This window comes from Hypoxylon fragiforme, assembly GCF_022984875.1.
Source record: "Hypoxylon fragiforme strain CBS 206.31 chromosome Unknown GGS25scaffold_4, whole genome shotgun sequence".
Taxonomy (NCBI): Eukaryota; Fungi; Ascomycota; class Sordariomycetes; order Xylariales; family Hypoxylaceae; genus Hypoxylon; species Hypoxylon fragiforme.
Genome location: NW_026054759.1, coordinates 20,848 through 47,921, shown reverse-complemented (window position 1 = coordinate 47,921; position 27,074 = coordinate 20,848). Strand labels below are relative to the sequence as shown.

General features: G+C 46.7%; 8 protein-coding genes across 8 annotated transcripts; 2 read left to right on the top strand and 6 right to left on the bottom strand.

Moving 5' to 3' along the window:
• Positions 1-1,078: 1,078 nt before the first annotated feature.
• On the bottom strand, positions 1,079-1,818 carry GGS25DRAFT_520117 (uncharacterized protein; the record flags this gene model as incomplete). Its single annotated transcript, XM_049263840.1, has 2 exons — positions 1,079-1,289; positions 1,343-1,818. The coding sequence occupies 2 exons, from the start codon at positions 1,816-1,818 to the stop codon at positions 1,079-1,081; spliced, it is 687 nt and encodes a 228-aa protein (XP_049117298.1).
• A 5,146-nt stretch (positions 1,819-6,964) lies between these two features.
• GGS25DRAFT_520116 (uncharacterized protein) lies at positions 6,965-8,192 on the top strand (the record flags this gene model as incomplete). Its single annotated transcript, XM_049263839.1, has 3 exons — positions 6,965-7,375; positions 7,468-7,767; positions 7,860-8,192. 3 exons carry the CDS (start codon positions 6,965-6,967, stop codon positions 8,190-8,192), a joined length of 1,044 nt encoding a protein of 347 aa, XP_049117297.1.
• GGS25DRAFT_484167 (mitochondrial carrier) lies at positions 8,085-9,686 on the bottom strand. Its single transcript, XM_049260437.1, has 3 exons — positions 9,501-9,686; positions 8,183-9,382; positions 8,085-8,105 (listed from the first exon to the last, which is right to left on the bottom strand). The coding sequence occupies exons 1-2, from the start codon at positions 9,531-9,533 to the stop codon at positions 8,408-8,410; spliced, it is 1,008 nt and encodes a 335-aa protein (XP_049117296.1). The 5' UTR covers positions 9,534-9,686; the 3' UTR covers positions 8,085-8,105; positions 8,183-8,407.
• On the bottom strand, positions 9,670-13,110 carry GGS25DRAFT_484165 (chaps-domain-containing protein). The gene is made up of 5 exons (XM_049260436.1): positions 12,554-13,110; positions 12,361-12,487; positions 11,891-12,302; positions 10,832-11,838; positions 9,670-10,756 (listed from the first exon to the last, which is right to left on the bottom strand). Exons 1-5 carry the CDS (start codon positions 12,574-12,576, stop codon positions 10,214-10,216), a joined length of 2,112 nt encoding a protein of 703 aa, XP_049117295.1. The 5' UTR covers positions 12,577-13,110; the 3' UTR covers positions 9,670-10,213.
• A 997-nt stretch (positions 13,111-14,107) lies between these two features.
• On the top strand, positions 14,108-20,525 carry GGS25DRAFT_484164 (uncharacterized protein). Its single transcript, XM_049260435.1, has 3 exons — positions 14,108-14,336; positions 14,439-18,472; positions 18,527-20,525. The coding sequence occupies exons 1-3, from the start codon at positions 14,334-14,336 to the stop codon at positions 20,217-20,219; spliced, it is 5,730 nt and encodes a 1,909-aa protein (XP_049117294.1). The 5' UTR covers positions 14,108-14,333; the 3' UTR covers positions 20,220-20,525.
• A 37-nt stretch (positions 20,526-20,562) lies between these two features.
• On the bottom strand, positions 20,563-22,494 carry GGS25DRAFT_484163 (Deuterolysin metalloprotease family-domain-containing protein). Its single transcript, XM_049260434.1, has 4 exons — positions 22,472-22,494; positions 21,741-22,413; positions 20,804-21,637; positions 20,563-20,740 (listed from the first exon to the last, which is right to left on the bottom strand). Exons 2-4 carry the CDS (start codon positions 21,991-21,993, stop codon positions 20,721-20,723), a joined length of 1,107 nt encoding a protein of 368 aa, XP_049117293.1. The 5' UTR covers positions 21,994-22,413; positions 22,472-22,494; the 3' UTR covers positions 20,563-20,720.
• A 136-nt stretch (positions 22,495-22,630) lies between these two features.
• Positions 22,631-23,332, bottom strand: GGS25DRAFT_520111 (Ctr copper transporter family-domain-containing protein; the record flags this gene model as incomplete). The annotated part of the gene is made up of 2 exons (XM_049263838.1): positions 22,631-22,742; positions 22,812-23,332. The coding sequence occupies 2 exons, from the start codon at positions 23,330-23,332 to the stop codon at positions 22,631-22,633; spliced, it is 633 nt and encodes a 210-aa protein (XP_049117292.1).
• A 997-nt stretch (positions 23,333-24,329) lies between these two features.
• Positions 24,330-26,885, bottom strand: GGS25DRAFT_484156 (putative FRE ferric reductase-like transmembrane component). The gene is made up of 6 exons (XM_049260433.1): positions 26,582-26,885; positions 26,274-26,524; positions 25,822-26,194; positions 25,666-25,764; positions 24,650-25,603; positions 24,330-24,578 (listed from the first exon to the last, which is right to left on the bottom strand). The coding sequence occupies exons 1-6, from the start codon at positions 26,707-26,709 to the stop codon at positions 24,572-24,574; spliced, it is 1,812 nt and encodes a 603-aa protein (XP_049117291.1). The 5' UTR covers positions 26,710-26,885; the 3' UTR covers positions 24,330-24,571.
• Positions 26,886-27,074: the final 189 nt, after the last annotated feature.

Here is a 27,074-nt window from a genome sequence, read left to right as displayed (position 1 = left end):
ACTACCAGTATTGCTCTGGGCTTATCTAATAACTATGCATTTATCAGATAAAATATTTCTTATCTCATCAGTTTGCATTAATTCATATTACCCTAACCTACATATGTAGGTTAGTACCTACAAGTATGTACTTTTACTTACATTAATCAAGCTGGAGATAGTTAAGAACATCCATCCATCGCACTTGCTGATGAAGCGAAGCGAACGTAGCAAAGCAACGCAAAGTTAAAAACCTAAAGCATCCCACCCCCGAACCCCCACGCCCATGTTGTCATTTTCCATTTTCGACATTCCACAAATCAAACATAGCTATCTATGTAAAGAGCCTCAAAACAACGTCGTCTCTTCTCAACACCTATCTATCATATTTGAACTTATATATCTATTGCCATTCCATTCGCCAATGTTTTATATACGGGTTATACAGTACACACAGTATATACCGACTGCGTATTTACCTACCTAGTACCCCTTGGCAGACTCGGCATCTAACCAAGGTGGATTCAATGTAGGTACAGCATTAACATTGGAATATCACTGATCAGAACACCAGGTTGCAGGATCAACTACTTTGTAACTACCTACCTACCCAGTCTTAGCCGGGGTAGAGAACTATCGTGGTTGTGTTACTAACACATCCTTCTCTTTTTGCCACCGGGAGAAGAACAATGCTAGTCTCATCGTGGGTCAAATCCTCGATTAGGAGAGGGAAGCTATACTTCCGATATACGGATACACATAATCTCATTTCTCATTTCTCCTTGGTCTCTATCTACCTAGGTTAGGTAGGTAGGTAGGTAGGTATCTATCTATGTCTTTGTGCTAAGATCTATCATCATCGCCATGGGTCAACGATCAGAACCAATAACCCGATACCATTCCACAAGTTAGAAATCACAAGCCAAAAAAAATCAATCCCAATCCCAATCCCTCACGAGAATACGGCCCGTCGGCCGCGGACTTGTCCTATTCGCCAACGCCGTCGCTCTCTATCTCAAGCGCACAAAATGGAATCAGACCGGGCGGGCCATCATGCATCCCGGTGTAACCCTACCAAGGTACGCACTCATTCCCAGTCTCATTCCCAGTCAATAATTTCCCAGTTTTTCACGTCATCCCGAATGATAAGCCTATGTCGGTCAATCTTCCAATGCGTGTACAATGACCGGGTTGCTGCCGCTGCTTTGCGATGTCCTGGTCCGACGCCTCCCTTGGTCGCATCCTCTTGCGATCTCCACAGGCAGGTTGCAAGGTTCCTACCGTCCTTATCAGGGTGTCCGAACCAATATCTGAAGCTTGTTAATATGCTCTCTTTCATGAAGTTGGGTGGACAGATACCTACTTCAGGAAGCCTCCACTGGCTATCGCCTCTGTATGTGCTACCTTATCCAATGCACCCAAGTCCTCGTACACGGTTGTGGGTGGAATCTGTGATCGGAAGGCTACAATGAAGAAGGAAGTCTCCTTCCATCGATAGCCATGAGTACGAACCAGTCGTTCCAATTCTTGGAGTATTTCATTCCAATTGAACGACTCGACATAGGACGCAGTGGCATAGTCAGGTCGCAGGTTTTCCATGCGAGCAAGTGCGCGAGCAAGTAGTGCGTTTTCTGCATCAAGCGTTCTCAAGTCGAGAAGATGATCCTGCTCGGTATAAGGCGATTGAACTAGGAAGTGGCTGCCATCGTGCTTGAAGATGTCCAATTCTTCATTCGGAGGTCTTGCCATCTCCTCTGTTGATATTTTTATTTGGCCCTTCTCGTGAAGGAAATCAGGCGAGATACCTAAATGGTGTGGTGGCACTTGATTAACTGACATATTCAGAGTGCTTGATAGGAAGAGTAGTTGTAGCCACCAGATGCTAGAGAGTGGTAGGGGAAAGTGCTGAGAATCAACTAATGCCTTAAATATCTAGGTTGATAGTAGGGGTGCGGGTGGACTTGAGAAAGTAGTTGGGGGATGTAAAAGCTTTGAAATGGATCACAAGACGGTTTTTATGCTAAGAAGTCTCTGCGTAAGGACATCCCGCAAGCTGGCTTTTGATGAGTAGGAACGTCGTTTGACCAGACGAGATGTACACCACAATCACATTAACTTAAAGCCAGGAGGTCAAACTAGGTACCTAGTAAGTTACCATCCACCAGCGGTATGGCGAGCGGATCCAGCTGCATGGCATTGCTTATGTATGTAGGAGACCCTACTTTCTTTGTGAGGTGTTGAAATTCTGGGTCGTTCTTCGCCCCGGATCAGATCGCGCCATCCCGCAAATTTTTGATACCATCGCCCAACATTTAGCCAGGTAAGACAAGCCCAGCACTAAGGCGCACTTGGACTATGAATCTTGAACTAAGTCAACTGAAGTGAGATCAATATATTAATGACACCAGTTGATACTACAATAAGATCAGGTACAATTTATGTATGAATGGTATGATGTAGGTTTTCTACGTGCTCGCACGTCACCGTACTTTTCTTCGCCCCTTAACCGTCTCACCCCGATCAATGGTGAGCACTGAATCTGCATCGTATCTAACATGCCTAGGTAAGTATGTAACGCTTCCAAGATTGATACTCAGAAACATTGAATATACCAGCCGGCCTACTACCTAGGTAGGTAATTACCTATCTACCATATAGCACACCCTAAGTAGGTAGCAATATGTAGTATCCATACGACATCAATCTTGATAGACAACGTGTTTGGGAGGACTTATGTATCAGAGCTTAGATCCTCGCATCGGAATTGGCCAATCGGGGTTGTTCGGAATACAAAACAATCGACATGTCACATCTGTGCATCTGCATCATGCCGCAACGACCAAAGACGAGTCCACCAAAGACGAGTCCTCTTTTAGTACAGGTATCAAACAAAAATATAGCTTACCCACGATGATGCTAAAAAGCATGATGAACAAATCGTGCCTGGAAAAAGTTCTCCCATTTATTGATATTTAATTTGATTTGTTTGATTTGCATTCTGACATATTGTATGATAGCTTTCAGTGGCATGTGTTAGTACCAAGGTCAACAAGCATCCATATGTCTGAGATATTCTGCTGCTATGACAATCGACTTACTAATCGCAAGCGATTGGTGCATATTTACGACAGGGCCACAGGTCCAGAAAGCAGAATCTCGGCGCAGATGCCGGTAGGATATCTCGGAATCTTCCTCCAGATGCGACTTTGCCCCAATCCGCCTGAATTGCCCTTGCAAATCGGAAAGAGTTGCTGCTCACCGCACGGCCGATCCAAACCCTTGGAGTCGCGATTATCGGTGGATTCGCCGAAAATCCCCAACGCAATCAAATACGGGATGGCCTACTCCAAGGCTGAAAATAGGAGACTGAACTGTTGCCATTGGATGACATAGTATCCTCACGAACGATCTCGGACCATCAAATCCAAGCAGATAATAGAATTTGTGGCATGATCCCCCTTCAATGTTCATCTGTTATCTATAGCTCCCTAGGTATCCTGGTATATCCCCCTCAATTTGTTTGATGCAGGTAGGGTAGTCCTTTCTATCGCATAGCAGATAAACTATCGGCATATACGATCTAACAACTTGGTTTAGTTTATGCTTGGATGATGAAGCTCCTCATCAACTCACTTGTGACACCTGCTCGACTAACTAGTGTGAGCAAGGATGAAATGATTCCTTAGTCCCCTCCACGTTTGCATCGTGCGTGAACTCCCACGTCACCACCTATACATTCCGAGTCAAAGCATCAAAGCTGTATGGTTCTCATATATATGATGTTCGGGGTCGGAGTATGCACTTGTAGGTCAGCAGGCGTGGTCCAATACACTTTGAAACATCGCTGGAAATACACCTACCTAACTAGGTAAGTAAGTATATCCTACAAATGATAAAATAGATACTTAGTGAAGTTTTATCTTGGGTATAAGAGAATCATATAACAATCCCATAAGGCCTCAATGCCTCACATCACCAAGCATCAACTCGAGTTTTATAGCTGCCATCCTATGTGTCGAGCTAAAGGGAGCATCGATTTGATATCTACCTACTTGATGAGTACTCGGTCGGTAGATGCCTAGGTAACTAGGATCAAAATAGGTGGTTGAAATGGGAGTCATATGACCACCCATGAGCACTACCCAGAGAACTTCTCAACCAAGTACGTCATATTTCTGACACTTCATGAGGGTATTCTCATGTCTCGAATGTCAAGTCATCGTATAAGGAGTCACTTTTATTAGGTGATTTCAAGCGCTTTGTTTCCCCGAACTGAAACTTTGCATTGTCGGAGTCGCGCGTTTTTACAATACAGTCGGGAATGCCGAGTCACGCACATAGTCGTTCAAGAACTATTCGCCAGAGTAAATGTAAATGGGAATTTCGTCCTAAAACTACGTCTTAGTAGGCTGGGAAATTGTTGTTTGCGCAAGTAGGGGGGTAGAGGTAACCTTCTCAATACATTCCCTTGGAGATGAAAAAATGTTTCGTATCAAAGAAAGTCTTGGTGAATACGAAGACAATATATCTTCGATAGATGCCTTTGGAGCTTAGGGGTGCTTTCCATTGAACGAGCTAGGTTAGACCGTCAGCTAACCCTCGTGATCAACCAATCATATAAGAAACATCATTGACTTGCTCGGTGATAGGTTTCGAAAGAGTTTCTTCTTTAGGTATCAAGAGAATGCGGGGTTGAGAATATGAACTATATTCTCGTCAATGAAGCGTCCGTTGCGTGATTCGGTGAAGTGGATTATCCAAAACTCCAAGTCCAACTATCTCTCCATCTTTGAAGCCTTGACCGCAAGTTGTCTCCTGCTATCTCTGATTAGCGTTTGGCATCACTTGACTAGATACATATACGCACAAAAGTCTCAAACTGGCCGACATCTTGTCAAGATATCATTACAGTCTGTGCGAATCGCCGGTGTAACGATGATGTGTGTGTTATGCCTACTAGGCTAGTAAGTAGGTAAACAACAAACAGCCCAGCCCCAGCCCCTAGCCCACAACACCAAAATGACAACAGGTTTTACTTTTTTTTAACTGCCCAGGTGTCACTTAAATTATTCAACACCCTATTGTGTACACGGTAGATACCCCTGTATTGCTGATTAGGAGATACGGACCCCACGGGGATAGATTGAAGCCCTCAGAATTACCCCTTTTCCCACATGAGGCCGTCACGTTACAATTCTCAGTGGAAACTAGATTAGGGCTGTCTATTATTTATCTTGAAGGGATAGGGCAAACATATTACCGAGCTGGTAATTACTCCAGCAACGTAACATCCGAAGACATATCCCGTATCATGGGTCCTAAAGAGATAGTAGGCTTAACTTAGCCATGCAAACATGGCGTATCCACATACAGCGACATGTTTCCCTGCAGAAGAACAATATCATAGGCAGCTTCGATCTAACATTTCACCGAAGTCAAGACAAAGTTGTACGACGTGGATCGTACGATGTTGTCACCTCCATCTTTCCTAATTCTAGGTACTCTTTGCGCTATATCGAGCCCCAATATCCCGTCATATGAATTGCACGAACTCTCGTTGGTTACCAAGTCGCTGGCAAAGACATAAACGGCCCCTCTATCCGAACATCTTTGATACTCTTCAGTAACTTATTATCCACGACATGATCTAGATCTGGCCGGGCAGATGATATGGGGTCGAGGTATGGATGTCACGGACGTTGAAACCGCCGACGGCAGGAGATTGTAGAGGAAGCAGGAACGGGGTATTACTTACATTTTTATCATTGATATTACAAAGAACTTAGATTCTGATAATCAGTAACTAACTATACACTTGAGAAATTCCTATTGGGCTACCACATTCGTCGAAATACTGGCCTGCCCAGGCTTACATTCTTGGCTACATATTCCTGGGGAAACACTAAACTCACGACGTTAGGTACTTATAACACAAACACAGCCGAGAGAAGTTGCATTGCGGCTGTATACGAGAACAAGATAAGAGACCTTCCTTTATAAGCATTTTATACCTAGTAGTGAATCACCGTGATACTTACATAGAGGCTGAGGAGGATAGTAAACTTGAGGTAGGTTAGATATAGGCAATGATATCCCTACCAATCTATCAGGTACCCGTATACCACCTGCTGTGGGTAGGTAGCTATTTAGCAAATGCAAATGTGTAACTTATTTCTTACATTGGCCACGTGCTGCCATACATAATCATACTGTTTCATTTATTTGCTATGGGGCCGGCACTCCTGAGACCCGACTATGCTCTTCCCCAGGTTTCTAGAACACATGTAGGGCCCCCAGTGACGTCGGTGACGTATCTCGCCTTGCCGGCCTGCAATATGAGCTTGGGGGGCGAGCGCGGAGGGTTTGGCCTGGAAAGTTTCCGTTAGTCTCGACAGGATTGCCAGTATATCCTAGATGAGGAGCAAAGGACAGCGAATCAAGCTACGGATATGTGGGCACCGAAAGCAAACCTCGGAATAGGGGCGAAAGCCAACCTCTTTCAAGCTGGGCTTCTCTTAATCAATATACCGACATCCGGCTCCCTGGGTCGCCGTCATCGCTCCGTTCTAGAACAATAATGGAGATAAACAAATGTGGATAGTAGGGGTATGGGTGAATACCACGTGCCATTGATATCGTGATCTGAGTTGTTTGAGATCACTTCTTCAAGGTTAATACCTAGGAAAAAATGGATCGGCTAGATTATCGGTGGAGTAGTTGATTCCATGAAGAAGATAAGGAAGTTCAATAGTCCTTCCTGTTCTGATGAATTGGCGTATCATTTCGTCGACTATCGGGTTAATTCCGCTATAACAGACTTGACCAAGACGAGCATATAAGGGAGTCAAACGTCCCCCCTTTCCCCCTTTTATCCTAACGAGAAAAATACTTGTTCTCATCAACATATCATACCTGACACTCCCACCACAGCACATACCCAGCAAGCTTTAACCCAAGGAACATCATCAACACCTCCAAAATGATCATGGCAACTCATCTTCGGAATCTCTTCCTGTTATGTCCAGTAATTGCGGCAGCATGGCCAGGATTTGTTGCATACAAAGAGAGGACCTGCAGCGATCCGCTTGATATCTGGAGTGACGGGGACCTGATCGACAACAGCACACTTCTAATAGACCGCTCCATCACAGACGTAGACAGTCATGCGGGCGGCCGCTATTACGAGAATATGACCTTCCCAGCGGCGAAAGCAACGGGCGACATGGACACAGACGCGGGGACCCAGTTCGTGTACTGGAAAGTTGAGGACCCTGACCCGACCTGCCAGTTCATCATGATGAAGGATACTCCTCGAGGGTGGCAGATGCTTAACGAAATGCCCGGGGCCGAAATTCTGCGGGTGGCGCAAGCCGGCTGCTACTACACATCTCTCAACGTAAGTCCCAAAGCATATAACAGATCACCGATCTCGTTCTTCGTCCGTCCGTCTATCCACATTTGCTGACAATTCATATGATATACAAACAGCCAAACGACAACCTGATTACTAGCTACTGCTGTGGCCGCGACGACTGTGCCATCGCAGAAGTTGAGATTCAAAGCAATTCTCCTAAGGATACCTCCGGTGAAATCGCACCGAGCTGCACGATCAAGAGATCCTACTCGGCCACCCCCACCATCCAGGACGGGAAACAGATAGCTATTACCAGGCCGCAGACCTGCGAAGCGCCCCCGGCTTGTACGCATTCGATCACGCAAAGCAGCATGGTTTCAACGGCTCTCGCGCATTTTCAGTCGTATTCCTGGACCACTGAAGAAGGTGTCGATGTAAGTCCGGCCAACCCCTTTACCACCACCACCACCACCACGAAAACGGGGATAATGGGGGAGCGTTGCTAATATTTCTCTTTACTACACAGGTTCACTTCGAATCAGGCGTCGACTTCCTCTTGGCTAGCAAGATGACGACCGGTATCAGTTTCAGTATTGCACAGAGTTGGATGGATGAGACTGGCACAACCCTGACGGAGACGAATATCACGGCCGCCCAGGAAGCCGGAAGGCAGGAGGCAGGTAGCGTGGCGTTCTACTCCTTCATTCCGCAGTACGACTGCTGGACGGGCGACGTCAGTTGTGGAAACGACCAGGATGGAAACGAGAAGGTCCTTGAGGGTATTAGCTTTTGCCAGCCTCGCTTGGCGACTACTGGCGACCCTGCTGGAGTGTTTAGGATGGTGTATACCTCTGGATGAGCAACGTCTGGGCAGATAACATTTGGCCGCGAAAGCCCTTTTGTTTCGTGTTTCCATGTATTTTGTTTCGTTATGCGTGCTTTGGATGATTTTGGACATTGGCTTATTGGGATTCTGGGATGAACATGACATGAGATGATATAGGGATGGGTTCGGTAGGCGCGCTCGACGGACTGGGCGCAGGGGTTCAATGGATAGCATATGAATAGTCTATATTATTGGAAACTGTAGTCTTCCGCATTGTATTCCTTTCTTCTCGCGAGCCAAGCTTTTGCTACTTCGTACGTCCCTAAGTAGAGGCCGCTGCCGACGCAGGTCCAGACAGCACGAAGGATGGCTCCTCTAAATAATCCAGAGACTCCCCGTTCCGAGACGATCTGACGTGCTACGGCGAGCGCACCTTGTGAACTCTTGCTGGCTGTGTTCTGTATCCCAACGACCGGATTATTCGCGCTTTGCTTTGAACTCTGGTCACGCCCCGCAGCCAGCATGATCCGAGTCTTGACCACATCCATAGGCGTCGTGATAATGGCCGCAAAACTGCCTGCCAAGCCTGCGCTCGCGCCTGTGACCACTCCCGTTTCAAGCAAACTCCGCTTTTCCGCCATATGGTCGGTAGTGCCATCTTTGGACAGATCTGAACGCCTTCTCCAAAACCATGCACGCATGGATTCAAAGATGGGAAATTGAATAGCGGTGAAAGGCAAGTTCCTAGCTACTAGAGCGGAATAACCGGAGAGCAATTTGCCTCCCGCTCCGGTACCGCCCAACTGCTTCAGAGCCTGAAGCGAAGCAAACCTATGCGCGCTCGCAGACCGTTGCTGGAGCATCTGTGCATTCTGTTTGATCACTTCAGAAGGAGTAAGGACTAGACAAGACGCACACTCGGCTATTGCTGAGGCACCCGAATGCATTAAAGGCTGTGGGAGACCTAACGGCGACCCGTGGCGGCCGATGAATGTCTTGGCGGCTTCGTAAGTCATGAAAAAAGTGCCAGCGGCAGGTAAAGTGGCGAGTATAACTATGCCAATGCCTTGGTAGAGGCCCTGGAAAAGCTGCCTCGATGGCAGCTTCGTCTTAGTTGACGGACTGGCAAAAGTCTTGATGAAATCGCGACTTTGCTGGCGGGTTTTGAGCGTGTCTAATGGATAGACTATCAGGTCTACCGCGAATGCTGCCCCGCCACCAGCCTAGGTAAACGTGGAAAAATTAGAACATTGTATCGGTGTTTGATTTTGCACATTACAAAACTGTGTGTAGAAATTCCAGGAAATTTAAGGGGCTGGTTGTAGCATGAGAATATCTTACCAACATGACATCGAGATTTGAGGTTTTACTCATTTTATAGTAGTTGTCTAAGTTTGATTACTTTTGGTAACCCAGATACTGCGACAGCGGGTATTTATAGTATTATCGAAAGTGGTTGAGGTGGGTGAGGTGAGGCGAGGTCTGGTTTGGTCTCTTGGTGTCTAATACGACTGGAGTTAGAACGGAGTGAACCGAACTTGGAAAGTGATGAGATTGATAAGATTATGCAGGGCATATGCAGTATACAGGGTCTTCAATGTTGGTCTTGATACATTACTAGGTACTAGGTAACTACATATTTAGTACCTACATGTACATCAATGATACATAGTACAAAATCCATTTGCAGATAGCATCTCCTGTACCTACATATGACATAACTAAAGTCCAGAATAAGTAGGGAAAATAATGAGGTCATTATGTAATTAATAACTACCTCTTACATAATACCATGTACAATGTCTGTAGGCACATACATACATACTATGTATTAGTAACATTATTAACGACATCATAGCCCGGATTGGATTGGGTAAGCCATGGACATCTTCCCAAGCCTAGCACAAGTAGGCTCAGATGAGAACCTTTTCTTGTAATTAATCGTTGCAAGCTCTAAACTGATTAGGTAAGAACAGATGGATATCATGCAAGGGCATTACTTCATCCTCGAATATCCTCATCCTCACCCACTTCCCCTCCCTACAAGCAATCCGTTAACCGTCCGTACCGCTGCTTCTGAACGTGGCACACAGTGCAGCGTAGTGGTGGGTTAAATCTAGAACGTTTTGTGGCAAACTTGTCGCCTGAATAATCGATCGAACCTTGACTGCGCCCTCCTCCTCAATCAACGCCCGGATTGTGTGAAGGAGCTCGGGAGAGAACTCTGAATACCAACGGTACTGCCAAGTCACGAGTCGGATCACAGCAGCCACTGTGTCTCTTGTATTCCTTTGCTTCTCGTACGCTCGTAGAATTCCCGAAAGTGCTTTCGGGCTAAATCGTGCGGCAAGGCATGCCCTATACGCCTCTACTGCCTCATCGTGATGTTGGAGACGCTCCGCCAAGGCACCAAGAATCTCCCATTCTTCGGCTGACTTCTTGTATTGCATTGACTGGGCCCTGTATTGCGCCATCTGCGTTCTCCATATCGTATAGACACGGAGGTCCTCGTATAGTACCATGAAGAGACTGTCCAGCCATCTTTCACACAATCGCTTGTTGTTTAGGCGCGAGAGATGCTCGTCAGTGGTTGCGCTCTATAGCATATATCAGTATCCATCCCTGATCTGTGAAAACAAACTGCGAAAATCTGAAGAGTCAAAAATACTTACAGTATCACCATCGGCTTTCACTTCTCCAGGGTCAATGGTGTGGGTTGGCTTCTCGACGCTGTTTTCTTCACCATGGCCATTGGTTAGCGTAGGCGCAGTAGAGTCGGCTTCCGCTGAGGCTGCGCCCGTTGCGGCCTTCTCTTCATCCCCCTCATCGTCAGTCTGATCGCCATTAGTGGTAGGCTCTGGAGTCCCGCGCAGTCCGTCAGTGCTTGGGTTGCGTTTCGTCGATTGAGGCTGTGAGACACTGTCTTGTTTTTCACTCCGATACTCGTCTTCCATGACGAAAACATTGCTTCGTATCTTAAGGAGCTGATCCCAGCCAATCTTAGCGGTCATTTCCGTAAGAATTCCATAGGCCAGCTTGAAAGTGCCACGATATGAGGCAGCCCGAAGGCCAAGTAGGCTTGGATCCACCTGTTCCGAGTATCTGGACTCTGGTTCGCTGTCGATCTCTTCTAGGCGTGTCTCGGGTAAAGTTGGTAGGTAGACATCCTTCGGTTCGGGCATGACTGGTGCATCTTTGTCTTGGTAAGTAAACATCGGGCAAGAGTTGAGTATCGTAAGCGCATTGTCCCAATCCTCCATGGCGACGTAGACCTGCGCTAACCTCGCCCATGTGCCGAATTCACTTGGCGCCGCGATTGTGCTGCGATCAGCACAACCTAGAGCCATCTTGAGCCTCTCCTCCTTCTGTGATGGGGTCTCAGCTGCTAGCGCCTTCTTGAGGAGGAATTCGGCTTGGGTGTCTAGCATGACGTAGTCCATGGGTGTGTTCTTGAGTGCCTGGTATAGTATGCGCACACCTTGCACTTCCTCGTTGCCCATGAATAGAACCTTGGATAGTAGGGACGATACCTCGACATTCTGTGTCCTTAGTTTCTCGAACAGATTGATGGCTGATGCAAAACGTCCCGTAGTATGAAAGTATTTTAGAAGGCCGGCCGTTAAGTGATTCGACACATTGTTTGGAACTTGGACCACGGAATCAGAGCCCAGTTGCCAACCTGTACGGTTTTAGCTAATAGCCCCGGATTGAACGACAACAAGCGCACGTACCTCGGAAGAAGAGGCTCTCAGCGGCGCTCAGGAAGCGATGCTCAGTTTCAGTGTTGGTAACAGGATTGAAGCGCCTCACACCCATAATCTTCCTAATGGTATCCCCGCTCCCATCGTCAGCGTAGGAATAAGCTCGCAGGACACTGCATAGATAGGTTTCAAGCCAGAGATCGTCGGTGGCTTTTCGTTTCTCGCCCCGTTCGTCAACGCAATAGGCTTCTACGGTTCCAGGAATTGTAACATGAACGCGCATGTCAAGTCTAGAGAAGGCATTATAGCAGCAGTACAAGCCTTCAACGATCTTGTGTGTAGCAACTTGGCCGTGCTCTTTGTAAGTGAGGGTGTTGATATAGGCAGCAAGACTAGCTGATGAGGATGCATCAACGCCTGTGACGTGGTGGTATACGCCTGTCTACACCAACGAGTTCAGTTCAGAGCCAAGTTTCCGGGGTATCACTTAGTTGACGAACCTGTTTCCCGGTGTTTCTGAGATTCTGTTTTAAGAGATGAACAAGATCTGGGGGACCGAGTTCGCGCAGTGATATTAAGGTCTCAGTACGGGCTTCGATCGATTCGTGCAACACCTCCTCGGAGATTCTGACGAGGTTTTGTTAGGACGATACTAAAATTGGCACATATAGCAAAGATTATATAGGAACTGACTCTGGAACCGCCGGTGTAGGCATTGCGATCCGAAGTGAAAAAAGGTACCTAGTAGGTGGCTATGGTTGAGTTCGAGGATATGTAGGTAGGAATAGCTTCAATGTTCAGCCTCAGTGTTGCTTGCTTGCTTGGTTGCTTGCAAGTTTCGATGCTTGAATCTTGTATTAACTCAATTCAATTCAACTTCGCAAAATCATAAATCATAATGCATCAAAGAAGCATTGGAAAGAGTGGATTCTGATAGTTAATAGAGAAAAGATTAAAAGATTGCGCGTTCGAATGGCTACAGTGGACACGGGACACTGGGACACTGGATGCATACGTGCATACATCCATATGATCGTGGAGTAACAGTTACAGATTCTCTTTCGTGCTGCGTGTTTGGATTGTTGAATTTCCGAGATACGCACGGGCCAATAGAGAGGAGCAGTGTATATGGTTTATGTCCATACTTATCCACTTCTGTATCTAGGGTATTGTTATATCGATGTTTCATGATGAGCTAAGGTTCAGCCAATGTTCCAAGTTTGAACTTTAGCCTTGCATCCATGTGGCGGCCAGGGGTCGGATCAATCTAGTATGAGGTGCCTTAGGCATGTGGGCCCCTAATTATGTACCTTAAGGCCCTGAACGGAATGCGTCTTATTTTAAGAAGGGGTCCTTACAGCTTGTGGATCCCTTGCACAAAATATTCAAAAACACGCTAAAAAAAGAACTTAACCTAAAAGAGCACCTTTTTTTTTTGCACAAATCTCTAAGACCCCTGTCATTAGCTTGTACTACGCTGTAAGACCTATCTCTTATTTTATGCAATGTACTGTTTAAATCGGGTCCAAAGCTAAACTATAAGGGGTTTAGCGCCCCACAAAAGAGCTCTTATTTTCCTGTAAGCAAGACAGGTCGATTTCAACCTGTCTTGCTTACAGAAAAGCCTCTTACAGCGTCGCACAAGCCCTGACAGCCCTTTCAAAGCCCTACGCAGCTGGCAAACAAGCCATTACAGCTGGCAGGCCAACTACGCAACTAGTTATTTTCAAATATCAATACAGTTGCCATTCAATTATTACAAGTGCCTTTTAATAATTACAGCTGTTGTTTTACTTCTTTCCATTTTATTTAAATTATTACAGCTGTGACAGGTATCTCCAGCTGTCGTCAGGTGTCAATTGGATTAGCCATATTTAGTTTAGATTGATTGCAAGGGATAAGGAAGATACATTTGGATTCATAAGATTTTATGTGTGGGGCCAATGTATCTTTTTAAGAAGAGCCCTTAAAATAAGACGGATTCCGTTCACAGCCTAAAGGCTTATGTACCTGCTATGTCACGACCGACCTTTCTGATCCCTGCTTACAGTAACACTCCCAAGGTTCAACTTTGAAGTTACTTACCTACATAGTACTGTACTAGGGACTGACTCAGCCTTGCGATTTCCTACATAGTTAACTAGTAAATGTACTTACTGTAGTTACATGCACGTGTACCTATTAATTATAGTATATACATAATACCTACATGTAGTAGTTACATTTGAATGGATCAATTGCCATTCGCGTCTTCCATCGCGACTTTACTATCTTATTGACTTAATTTATCACTTAAACATCAATCCCCATCGATCTGCCATATAAGGTACCTGTCTAGTTACAAAACATCTACGGATAGCTACACATCAATCATATAATTTGCGCTTGAGATTGATTATACCGAATTATGCGAACCTAACTTATTGGAACCTTTAGTTTTCCATGGCGTAGGAGGCGCACAGTAACTGACATCATGGTAATGCCTCTTCTTCTTCCTTATAGTTATAACCAGTTGGCTTTTGTTTGATTTCTTAGGCAAGCTATGAACGGAATACGAACTAATTAATTACCGACTCAGCCTGCCTTCTCCGCCATCAACGTAGAACCGGAAGAAAATATCGACGAAGAGATCGACAATACTCGCGAAATTCAGATAGATGAAGCTTTGAAACGTTTCCAAACAGCTCTAAAGCTCCACGCCCAGGGCCCTAATCATTATCCTGACGCTTCCGCGGCGTACGATTTCCTGTTTCAGTCTGAAATATTCCGATATCCCGAGAGCATCACCGATTTCGAACGCGCCGAACGACAGTCCGATCCCCGCCACCTTGATCTCGACCCATTCCCTCAGCCTCTCGATGCTGCTCAGGCTGATATTGACGGCAGCGGAAGTAGCTTGCCCCAAACCCTTTACCTCGCATACAAAAACTATGGCCAGTTTGCCCTTGACAGTATTAGATCTCTAGCAAGCGAGGAAAAAGACTCACTAGCCGGGTTGAAGGACAAGGCCGTCCTTGCAAATGCTCAGAAGGCACTTGGCGAATTCAGCTCGGCCTTGGATTTTGATCCGTCTGATGCCGAACTTTGGAGGAGGGCTGCGCGCGTTGCCGCATTTTTGAAAAGTCCTAGAGTTAGTCGATACTGTCTTGAGGCGGCAATCGAGCTTGAAGATGATCCAGCTGTCGAAGAAATCGAGCCTCCCTCTCTCGCCGAGGCATTCGCCGGGGAACAATTAAAGAGGCAACTTGATGTTTTATCCGACCACCTTGCACTATCGCACCCAATAATGACGCCCTTCCTTAAGAGATCAATACCAGATCAACTGAAAAGGCATCTAGACCCCTTTCCATTCCTGCCAAATTATACCGATTCACTTGCTCCACCAGAGGTTCCAGCTCTAGCTGATGAACAGCAACCACGACGCCTCGTAATCGATGTTTCTATAGCATCGTGGGCTGATTTAGGGATGTCAATTGTTCATCATGTTGCGGCTCAAGGCATCTCTGGGGAAGCTGTGACTTTGAATGTACCTGAAATACCAGTGACCCAAGAAGATGCCCAGACACTTGTGGAAAGATCGAAACCGGAGTCACTTAAGGAGACACCATTAAGCCAAAGAAGTCGGGAAAATGGCACGGTGGCGCAACTCAAAGACGACCAGAATGATTCACCTAAGGAGTGCACCGCCGAAGATGTACGCGCTGAGAGGAGCGCCTCTGTTCTTTCTCGAAAGCGTTCACTATCTATAGCGGGCCTAGCCGAGGGGGGCGATGAGGAGGTCGTCGACCGCAGAGGAAGCAAGCGTATTCGACGTCGAGAAATTGCTGGGGAAATCATGGATACGAACACACAACACGCAACCCAATTACAGCCATTCCAAGCTGCTGACCAGAATCTTTTCCAAATGACTCGTAACATGATAGAGAATATTGGAGTCACGGATAGAGATACTCTTGATCGACTAGCTGAAGTACTCGATTCATGTGCCTCTTCTACTCGTACTGCCAAGCTCGAACGAACTTCTATGGTTGATCTACGTAACTCACTTGTGGGATTTGACGAAGAGAGCACCAGAGTAGTCCTTTCTAAAAAGGAGGCATCATCTGTGGGATTCGCATCGTTCCTCGAACACTCCAAGTCTGGATCTCAAAATAAACCAGAAATGCCCATGTTTCATGACACAAAGGGTCTAGAGTCATTCGTTCAGAGGGTGAATGCGAATTGGTTGGGGATTCAGGAGGTTGCTTTCGAATGGGTAAGACATGTGTGTACTACTTATCTCACGAGCAAGTGGTCCGATTCCATGAAGACTGCGGTTGTCCAAGTAATCAGTCATTTGGATGAGGACATCTGGAACCGCATGCGATATGAGCTGAAATATATCGCTTCGTCTACAGACCCGGGCCAAACGTTAGCTACGATTGACCGCATGGTCCAGATGCTCTTCGAATTACACCTAGACGTATATGAGCGGATTACAAATCCTAACAGCGCCGTAGATTTCGGTATACGCATGGAAACCAAAGGACGACTTGCACGCTGGTTTACCTTCGCTTCGCAGATGAGCCGGGATCGCGCCGAAAGTGCAGACGCTACCCTGTCTATTCGATTTCTCTGGTCTGCTGTTTTTTCTGTAACTCTGACAGAGGGCGTCTCCAGAGACCACATTCTCCAATGCTGGAAGAGTCTCCGCGAAAGGCTTGGGGAAGACGAGGTGTCTATCGACATCCAGCTTCCCAATAACGCAATTATGCCCGAGGTCTCAGCGCACGCAGCTGATAGAGAGATTTCAAAACTGACAACAATGGATTTCTTCCTTGGGTTATTCCAAAACGACCTCAGTGATCCCGTGTCGATCATTGAGAGCCTGGAACCCGTCCTCAACCCCACCTCTGTCTGTACCGCAACAGGAGGGTTGGATACGTCCGAGGCGATGGCAGTTGACGATGACTCCACGACCCCGGTGACTGGGGCTGGTGCATTGCCCATTTCCGAGACCGCAAATCAAGGCCTTCGCGACCTTTGGAAGTTTCTTCTTGGGACCAGTACGGAATTGAGATTGTTCCTTTGGAGCCGGCTTGGAGAGGCCTACAGTGCTATTGATTACACCACAAAACAATTCTCGTGCCTTCTTAAAAGTATTGAGATGGTTATTACCGACTTTGAACAAGATTCATATATGGCTATGTCTGCTGAAGCCCGCCGCCCTCTATTTCTTAAGATGCTTAAGTTCCTGGATGAATTGTTGGTACAAGCACTTTCGGTGGCACTGAACGATCCGAAAGCTTTTGAAATCATCGACGATGAGCACCTCAAGTCAAGTATATCAGCCTTGGTTAAAGTATGTTGCGTGCTACATGTCTCGTGTATGTATGAAGATGAGGTACGCGTTGGCATGAAACAACATGCTTCCAATGGCGCGACCTTCCAGTCTTTCTTGGGAAAACTACGTGAGATGCAGGTTAGGAACTGGTCTCTGTTATACACCATGTTAAAGACTGGCATCGCACAAAACAAGGCAGGGTTTACTACGCCGGAAAATGACCTGGCTGATTACCTGGCGGCCATTCATCAAGTCTTGGGTCTTAGGAAATTTTGCAAGTCGTCTGGCAAGATATTCCTCAAGATGATGCGAGTGGAACTTTTGAAGCAGAGCCTCATAGACAACTGGGAAGATTACCTCGCTCAAGTCCTTTATGATCTTTATGGCTTAAAACTAGGGGTTGGCCTAAGTGAGGTACAAGACCATGGCTGCCCCCCTGAAAAGCTCGAGCGCCGTAATACCACCGCCCTAGTGGAGAGGGTATCCGTTCTCGCCAATCGCATGCCAATGAAGGACTTGCTAAAGTCAGACATCAAGACAACGATCGAGCATATGCAACAAGCCATCGGGCAAACCAAATCCAACCAACAGTTCATACAGAATTTGCGGATTTTCAATCAAACCCTGCAGAGGCCCATCCCACCTCTTCGCTTATACGAAGCACTCAAGGGTAACATCTCTATCGATGCAGTGACTGTCACTACCCCGGACAGCGCGTTGGCTAAGCACAGATGGTTCTTTCTTTTAGGAATGATAGCATTTACTAAGTTTAAAGGAGTAGATCTTAACAGGAGACAGACTCCAGGCGCAACAGACGATCTTCGTATCGGTGCTACATTTCTACGCCAGCAACTCCAGTTCACCCCTGATCAGTGGGATGCATGGTTTAGATTAGCCGAGTGCTTCGATTATGAGCTCGATGAATCAGTACTCTGGACGGCAGATAAGATGAACAAGGAGAGGGCAGAGTTAGTGAAATACCAACGGAGCGCAATCCACTGTTACACACTTGCCTTATCACAATCTCGAAACACCTTCCTTGAAGCCCTAGGGGAGTGTACTGACGACATCCACGACATGTACCACAAGTTCGGCATGCGTATGTATGCTTCGAGCCGAGAACCGTTTGCAATGGAACCATTCCGTCATCCCGAGCACAAGAGGTTCATTATCCATGAGTCCGGCGTGGAGTCTAAAGATCTTCACCCCCAAATGGATGACTACAAAGTTTGGAAGTATGCCTCTGGGTTATTCAAGAAAGCCATGGAAGTAAAGCCAAAGCAGTGGCAGTAAGTCGGCTCCAGCCCCCTTATCGACTATAATCTAGCTAATCAGCATTGTAGAAATCCGTACATGGTAGCCAAGTGCATCTGGAAAATGTACCAGAAACACCCAACATCCCTTGAGCATAGAGATAGACGGGATCGACCAACCATACAGACAGTTATCAGCGCTCTTGAAAAGGCGGTCCAAGTCGTGTCCGCTCTACCAAAGCCACGTCATGGTCAAGATCCGATTCTAGAGCCTCATTACAAAATCGTATCGATTATGCATAAACTTGTTACGCGAGGAGATATATCACCGCAAGAAGCGGCAGATATACTCCAGCGTCAGCCATATGCAGTTCGAAATGGGGAACCCGTTGAAATCGGCGAGCCAGAAGACTGGGAACCATACGTTATCCAAACACTCAGCCATCTGCGGGAGAAGGATAGATCAAATTGGCAGCATCGCATCATCATGCGCCACGCCAGGATACTCTTCGATGAGAACTCGGAGGAACAAGGCTACGTTCAGGCAATGGCCGCTTTCGGCGTTCTCCGGGAGTCTATGCTAACCAAGACTATGGTGATGAACGTATGGAAGTGCGACGCAGAACGGCCTGGCCGACATCATGTTTATACTGAGCAGTATGTTCGATTTGTCGTCAAACTTTTGATCGTGCTGAAAGACCGAACGAATTTCGAGGCCTTGCTCCGACGTCTACGTAAGAAAGGCGCCGATTTCTATCATTTCAATGAGCTTTGGCAAAACTGCTGCCTCGAATATCTACGGCTTATCCGGCAGACGTATCAGATCCCATCCGTACTGGAGGATGATTTCAAAGCCTCAAGTCCTGAAGAGTTTGACATCATCGCATCTAGGATCAGTGATTGGTCTTCAGATCCAACCTCGTCTCATCCTGCACTTAGCGCTTTGCAAGAGACTATCGAGTTAAAGAAGCTTAATACTGGATTGATGAAGGGTAGCGCCATTGATGATTTAATCACCGATTGCTATACGGAATTATATTTTGATTTGCGAAAATCTCTTCCGGGACCACCTGTCTCTACCCTAATTGCAGAACGGGAACAAGCACGCCTTCAGCAGGAAGGCCGCCAATCTGAGAAGGTGCCGGAAGTCAAACTTGCGAACCAGCTAAGCAGTCTCCTAAACCCACAGCCACACGAGAACTCGGGCGCAGAGAATGGTGTAGGAGAATCCGCGCCGGTGAATTTGGAAGGCGCACAACGGCCTCGCAAGGCTGGAATACGACGCGCTGATATTCTCCGCAAGGCGGAGCAGGCAGCCATGCGTGCTCAAGAGGGCCCGAAACCAGCTAGCACCAAATCCCGAGGGTCCATTTCCAGTGGCAAGACGCCTGCTGTAGAGGAAAAGGATGACGACCCGAATGATGATTCAAGGAGTGATGATGGCGGTCTCGACGAGGATGTGGAGATGAAGGACGAAGAAGCTGATGGTGATATAAGCTCAGCCCCCGGTAGCGTCCACGACTCAGCCGATGACGAAAGCGACCTTAGTGACGCGCCGCCAGAGGACGTGTTGGACGAAGACGAGGCTCAGCAACTCATGTTCCCCAACTTGACTCGCAGGAGCATGAACGGACTAATGGGAGATTCTAGCAGCGAAGGCGCCAATGGCGAAGATTCTTCAGACGGGGAGCCTGACGAAGACGATGAAGCTGAGGAGGCCGAAGATATTGAGGAAGCGGAGGAAGCGGAGGAAGCAGAAGAAGCAGAGGAACTTGAAGAGTAAAAGCGTTTATATACGGCTAGCCTTTGCACCCATTAAATGGTATGATCAGAGGTTTGTTATTGGGATTTTTAGCGCTATCGTCGATATGGCAAAATTTAGTAGGGCAGTAGTCTATTGCTCGGCCTTGGATTGTAAGGGTTGGGTGTTTCACCTGTTATGAGCACCACAAACGTCTTCTTCATGATCCGGCCAACGAGGGCCAGTTCTATCCGGAACTAGATGAGCAAAATAGTAAACAATAGAGTAATGTCTACAGAATGTTGACTATTAAGTGGTGCAGATGGAGCGCTCCTCGGCAGTCAGTCATAGCTAAAAGACTAGCTATATACCTGCTAGGTAGTCGTACTTCTTAGGCCAATCAATATTGAAAACAATCATCATATTAAGGGTTCAGCATCCATTCACGTAAACTATGGGTATCGAACGCGTAATGAAGTAGTAAATTTATGTCTTCGTAACCGCGTTCCCGGTTTGGATTATATAACAATACAAAATAGGTATCTAACACTTCAAATGCACAGCTATATGGTGTTAGTATCAATCCTGGCATTGATTGGTATTAGGACTTGGTAACTTTTGCTCACCTCCTGCATATAAGGAATAGTTGTCTGCATTGTTCAGCGATCGTTCTGGGGGCAATGCCACACTCTCATTATACCCATACACATAGTCGTTAGTATGAGGACTATATACTTCCTCACAGTGTGTCATCTCGTGAATAGTGGTAGTGGCTTGAGACTGCTTGTGGCAGGCTGGCGGAAGCGGTGGCAGTGTGTTATAGAATAGTGGGCACATCACGACAATGTCCATGTCCCATGCTGTGTACGCGTTCAAAGGTCCGTCGATCTCGCATACACGGTAATAGTCGTAGCAGTAGTATGTTGAAATCCCCGAATCTGTCGTTGAGCACTCCTTCGCAGCCGCCGTCAGTCGGTCGTGGACGATCTGCCGCGTCTCGGAGGAGTTGGTCCCGAAATACTCGACGAAACGGGCCGATGATGGATCAGCGGCGTCGGCGGCAGCGGCAAGAGCCAGTGACTCGCAATTAGAGAGGGCTAAGGTGCTGGCAGCAAGTTCAGTGGTGTTGCAGCCATCGCGGATGTTCGTGCGTTCCTGAAGACCTTTGAAGGTTATGGCTTTGGTCACCGCAGCGGCTAACCCTGCGTCAACGTCTATGCTGATGGTGTTGGAACTGAAGCTGATCGCGGGCCCGGCTAGCTCGGTAGACCCGGCCTGGGCTACCGGCATCAATCCTGTGGCTGAGAATGTGTAGATTCCGGATTTGGTAAAATCGTGGAGGGCAGCGGCACTTATAACAACATCTATAGATTCGGAAGCCTTCAAAAGGCGGAAGTGCTCGGGTTTGAGAGCATCAGGTTGGATGCTGGTGTGGATGCCCTTGAAAGATACCTGAACACCTAAGAACCCCCAATATTAGTATTAAACGTAGTCTATTACTTACGTGCCATGGCAGGTAGGAAGTTGGGCAGTTAACAAGGAGCAATAATGTAAATATTATACCTGATTCGTCCGCTACCGATAACTTTTGAACTGGGAGAGCTTCATCGAGGAGAGTGCCCACTTTCAATAGGTTGAGGTCTGTTGCACCAGTGTTCTTGATAGTTGCGACTAGTTCAGCAGCAACACCCGTTGTGGAAGAAAATAGCGTAACCTCCAACACAGAAGTTTCTTCGCTGTGCTGACTCCTTGGGACGAAAGCTGCGAGGGCCGTGGCACAGCGCGTGACAACTAACAGAACTTTTGCGTACCTCATCGTGAAAACCGCAACTGTTCGTGCAGCAGTAGCAGCAGAAGAGAACCTCTGAAGATATTGATGCCAATTTCTTCATTCTTTTATAGCCATTTGAACAGCTAGGGTTCTAACGTGTCTTCCCAATACAAGGGTTCATTTCCGTGTGGAGAATATCTCGTGTTCGGCGCCCAGACATGCTGGTGGTAGTCACTGTAACGCTGATATAGTTGGGGGTATTTAAAAAAAGGTGAACTATACGAACAAATCAGTTGATATCCAGAGCCTTTTCAGCTTTACTACAGAGATATGAAAGGATATACTATCTTCCATTCCTATTCCAATTGAATCCCCCATGATACTTACCTAAGTAGGTAGGTAAACTAGAGGCTACTAGGTAGCCATTGGCAGGTAACTATCATGCATATTATCATGTCGCATGTTCTAATTGGAGAATACTCATTAGGCTTTTTGATGAATACGATAATCATAGAGTACATACTACCTAGATACATGTGTAGGTAGGTTTCCTTCTTTAGCATCGTGACCGGCCTAGGCTCCGATAAAGGTAGGCGTCGTGATCCAAGTACGTTTACTTCGTAGACAAAGCTGAAAATAAAACCGATGGCTACCTGAGATTCTTGAAGTCAAGTGTTGAGACTCAATGATGGATATCGCTAGCACTAAATCGACCGGCAACGAATGCTCCGAGGAAGATGCCTCCGAGTACAGAGAGAAAGTACCCCACGTTCATCGTCATAACAGCTAACATACTTATATGTAGTTAGATAAGAAATTCCAGTAGGCAACGATTCTTGCAAAGGGGACACAGCCTAACTCACAGTAGATATCCGATACCCCCTATCACCACTTCAAACAAGGCGCGCGTCGTCTCGGTGGCGACCCTGAATGGATGACTATTCCACTGAGATCTGACTTGCCGGCTCATCGACTCTAGCTCGTTATTGGTGCCTGGGTAATCGTCCGAGTCTGAAGGCACGTCCTTACGGTGACGATGCAGTTTTGGATTCGAATCAAAGACGACGGATCGTACAGCTATAAGGATGCGGTGGAGCAGGCCAAGGACGATGAGGAAGATGCATGTGCCAGCATACGAGCCTTCACCCTGTGGAGTCCAGGCGCTCGAGTAAAGAGGGGTGGTGACGCTTTGGAAAAACACCATGGCCATTTCCGCCGATGTCATCAAAATGGGTGATGCTGAGGAATCTCCCATGCCCATGTCCATTCCCCCAGTAGACGACGGCATTGCGCTTGAAGTGGTACTCGTCATGGTCATGGTCATGGTCATGTCCATACCCGACATCGCGGTCGACGTAGCCATCGTCATGTCGCTCTGGTCCATGTCGCGACCTACTAGGGAGACAGTCAATTAAGATCCCGCGTCGACGAGATAGAAAGTTCAGGCTGGCTGATGTAGCGCAAAATAAATAGATAGAGAGTTGAGTGCTGTGTGCTTGGCACTTATGTAAGTCTCGGAAGAGGGGAGTGTATTAGAGGGTTTTATCACGCAGATGTTGGATGGCACTACCCATGGAAACAGCTTCAATTTGAATTTAAATTTTCATGTACCTAACCGCAAAGTGCAACATGTAACTTGTGTAACTACTTAATTTCATTTTTTGGTACGGCCGAGTCTGTTTTTATATACATCATGGATCATGTACATATGAAGTGCATGTGTTCAATGTTTGTGTGGCTTGTCTCAATTGCTGATCGGAATAAGTATATGGATGGATCCATTTCATGATGTGCATCCCTTAACATAGAGGTACCTACAGTAGGACTGTGCCAGACTTTATGACATATCACTCATACATAAAGTAATTTTAAAGCCATATCCTTATTAGTTATGTATCTGGTTAGGTAACTTCAAGTTGGAAAGATGAAGGATCATATAACTATTTGGACTCACCTGCGTGTAGTGTACATATGTTGCATAACTATTATCTGGATTCTGGATTCTGTGCCTCTTCATAAAGTACGAATTAGCTTTTCCAGGTTCGTGGATCACCGACCAACTCCCGCTAACTATGGGGGTTACTTGGCTATTTCTGGAAAGTGTAGGATTGAAAATCTGCTCAAACCCTCTCAATGTCAAGCCCGGGCATGGGTAGCTAACCTCCGTACTATGTAGGTTAGTATGTTGTTTGGCTCGGGTCGGTGTTAAGTCTTACTAGATACACGCCTGCTCATCTTACGGGCTGTACAATTTCTGCATGTTTTTCACCACATACATAACCTACCTTCATAGTACTATGTAGTAACTTGAATTTAATGCAACATTGAACTTACATATGTACTTTAATGTTGCATATGGTTTAAGACATGGAGCATAAGTTGACGCGAATCCTATAAGTACTGCAACTTACTTATGTGCTATGCATCTTCGCTGTTGGAAGTTAATACGGACGTACTACATACATATGTACCTAGGCACCGCCATGTTCTTATGACAGATAACATGTTTTCTTTTTGCCCCTTTACCCCTTTACTCCTTTTGGCTACTCCTTAAACCGCCCTCCCAATGTCTCGGGGAGATTCTCTGGCGAGTTGGACAAAAGAGACCTTTTATGTTTGTGTATTACCACCTAAATAATTACGTTAGATATACCTTCCAAATAATACATGTTGTTCTTTTCATAATAAATGGTCAACTTACGAGAAAACTTCTGAATGCAAGTATACTTCGCGTGCACCGGGCTTCGAGCCTACAACTCTCAATTGAGCCGCCGCTGCTTCATCCTGCACTGTTTTTAGAACTTCCCGGGGCCCACAAGCGACAATTCCCACAGATAGTCCGGGTTGGAGAGTCGCATCCTTCACGAGCATTGAGATATCTGGTCGACCCGAAAAGACATTAATCGGCAGTCGTTTAACAACTGGGCTTCTATCATTCGTTTTCTCATCGGACAGTTCACGATCCTTAGATGTGCTATTGATCTTGGATTCAGGTCGGCCAGTTTGGTATACCGAGATATCTAGGGTTTGGGGGATCTCCATGTCGTTTTCTTGCAGGAACTCCAGCAACGCATCCTCGTACCATCGGACTAGGTGCATATCCCGTGTGGCGATAACAACCTGAACTTTACTTATGACTATTTTGCCATCTGTTTTTGCTTGCCAGGCTGACCGAAGTAGATTCTCCATCACAAAGGGCAATGATAGGGCCGCTCCGGCGCCACACGCGATTATGAGGGCATGATCATAAGTGTATAGTGGACGTCCCTGAATCCCACCATATGGCCCATCTAGGAGGACTGGAACGCTAAACTCGGGTCGCTGCACCGCTGCCTTAGCGAGGCGAGTTGTTAGCCCCCCTCTCGGATGTACGAAAAATATAAGTTTTGATTTTCCGGCGTTGCGTCTTACGACCGGCACACTACATATTGTAAACGGATGGGCTGAAAAGGTGTGAATGCCCATGTGAACAAAGCGAAGGAACATGTGCTGGCCTGGCTGCCATGTACTTTCGATTGGGATCGTCACTTTCAGAGCCAAATCTGAAACCATCTCAAATCTGGCGCGATGTGAAAACCCAAATTCGAAATAAGTTCGAATTTGGGAATAGAGTAAGGAGAGTGTGTAAAGGATGCCTGTGGCGATGAAATAGTCCCTATTTAAAGTCGTTAGTCTTTGAAAATCTTTGTGGTGGGGAATAGGGGGTGAACAACGTACCAAGAGCTCAACCGAAAGTCACAATGAAGGAAGAAGAATACTACGAATACGATAGCTGCTACATAATGAGTGGCCTTGAAGAACTCGTAAAACCGATCCCTAATTAATTTATGGTAAGTTGACAGAATGCAGGACGTGTTCAATGAAGAGACTAACCGAATAGCGCGAAGAGAGAAGACTTGAAGGTACGCCTGCGCGATCAAGGCAACGACACCTGTCCAGTATACAACGCCTGTATTCCATGAATTAACCATGTCACCTTTCCACACATGGAAAACAATAAATGGGAATGTATGTATAAGCGCCAAAACAAACATAGCCCACCCCACCCAATTATGGAATATAATTAGCCTTTCGTGGGATACGCCGGTTATAGAAGCGATCATGTTCGCCTTTGATGGAAGTATGATCATAAATGGCAGACATGCTAGTGCCATCCAACCCGTACGGGTTGCGAGAGGTGGGGAGCTACCATAACTGGTTGTGCTCGTGTTCGGCCAGTAGTAGGGCTGGGGACCTAGAGTCATCGCTGAGCGTATGTATGTTAGTCTGGGAATCTCATCATGTGCTTCAAGCCCATGGATTATAGCAGGAAAAGAAGGACATACCTAGGAAGAATACGGCTCCCACGGTCAAAATGAAAATAATGCCTAAAGATGGAATACGCCACTGAATGGCAGTAATATGGTAACGCCGGTAGGATAGGAAACGCGTCCCGGCCACCAGTCTCCGCCACCATGACGTTTCCTTGATAGCTCTGGGAGCAAGCTGATGACCCCAAAATCCAAGCATACAAATTCCAATGATCGCAACAAAAAGATATATGGTGCCCAAGGCGTAGACATGATCTGCCTCATACCTAAGATTTTGGCAAAGTCAATATGGCCTCCGCATAGCTGAAGAGATTGATACATACCAGTATCGCCAGTGCCCGCTACGATAAGCGCATTGCTCCGGATTTAACTTGCAAGTGTCGGCCCGGGAGGAGTGAAGCATCACCGGCTGGTCCAGCCAGGGAGTTCCCGACATTGCCATGTGGTCCATACTGCCTGATCGCCCTAGGTTGGGTGCCTAGATAGATACGCAATGGGGGAGCGGATAGGGCTTGGGTCGGATATCAACTAACGGGGGAGCATTAGCAAACTATGCAGAACCTTAGAAGCCTCATCACTCTTGGGAAACCTGCAGGTTACTGACCTTTATGTAATGGCACGAACCCCGTGTCTCAGCCCATCTAGCCGCTAAGGAATCCATGGTTGACAAGCTTATACATAGATCAAGGTCCCCCTAATAGTCGGCCAGTACCTGCCTACCTGCGAGTACCAATCAGTTCATACATAAATGTGATCATTCATGATGGAACACTCACTACTCGCTGCTGGGTAACGAGTAACCAAAAAAGAGGGATT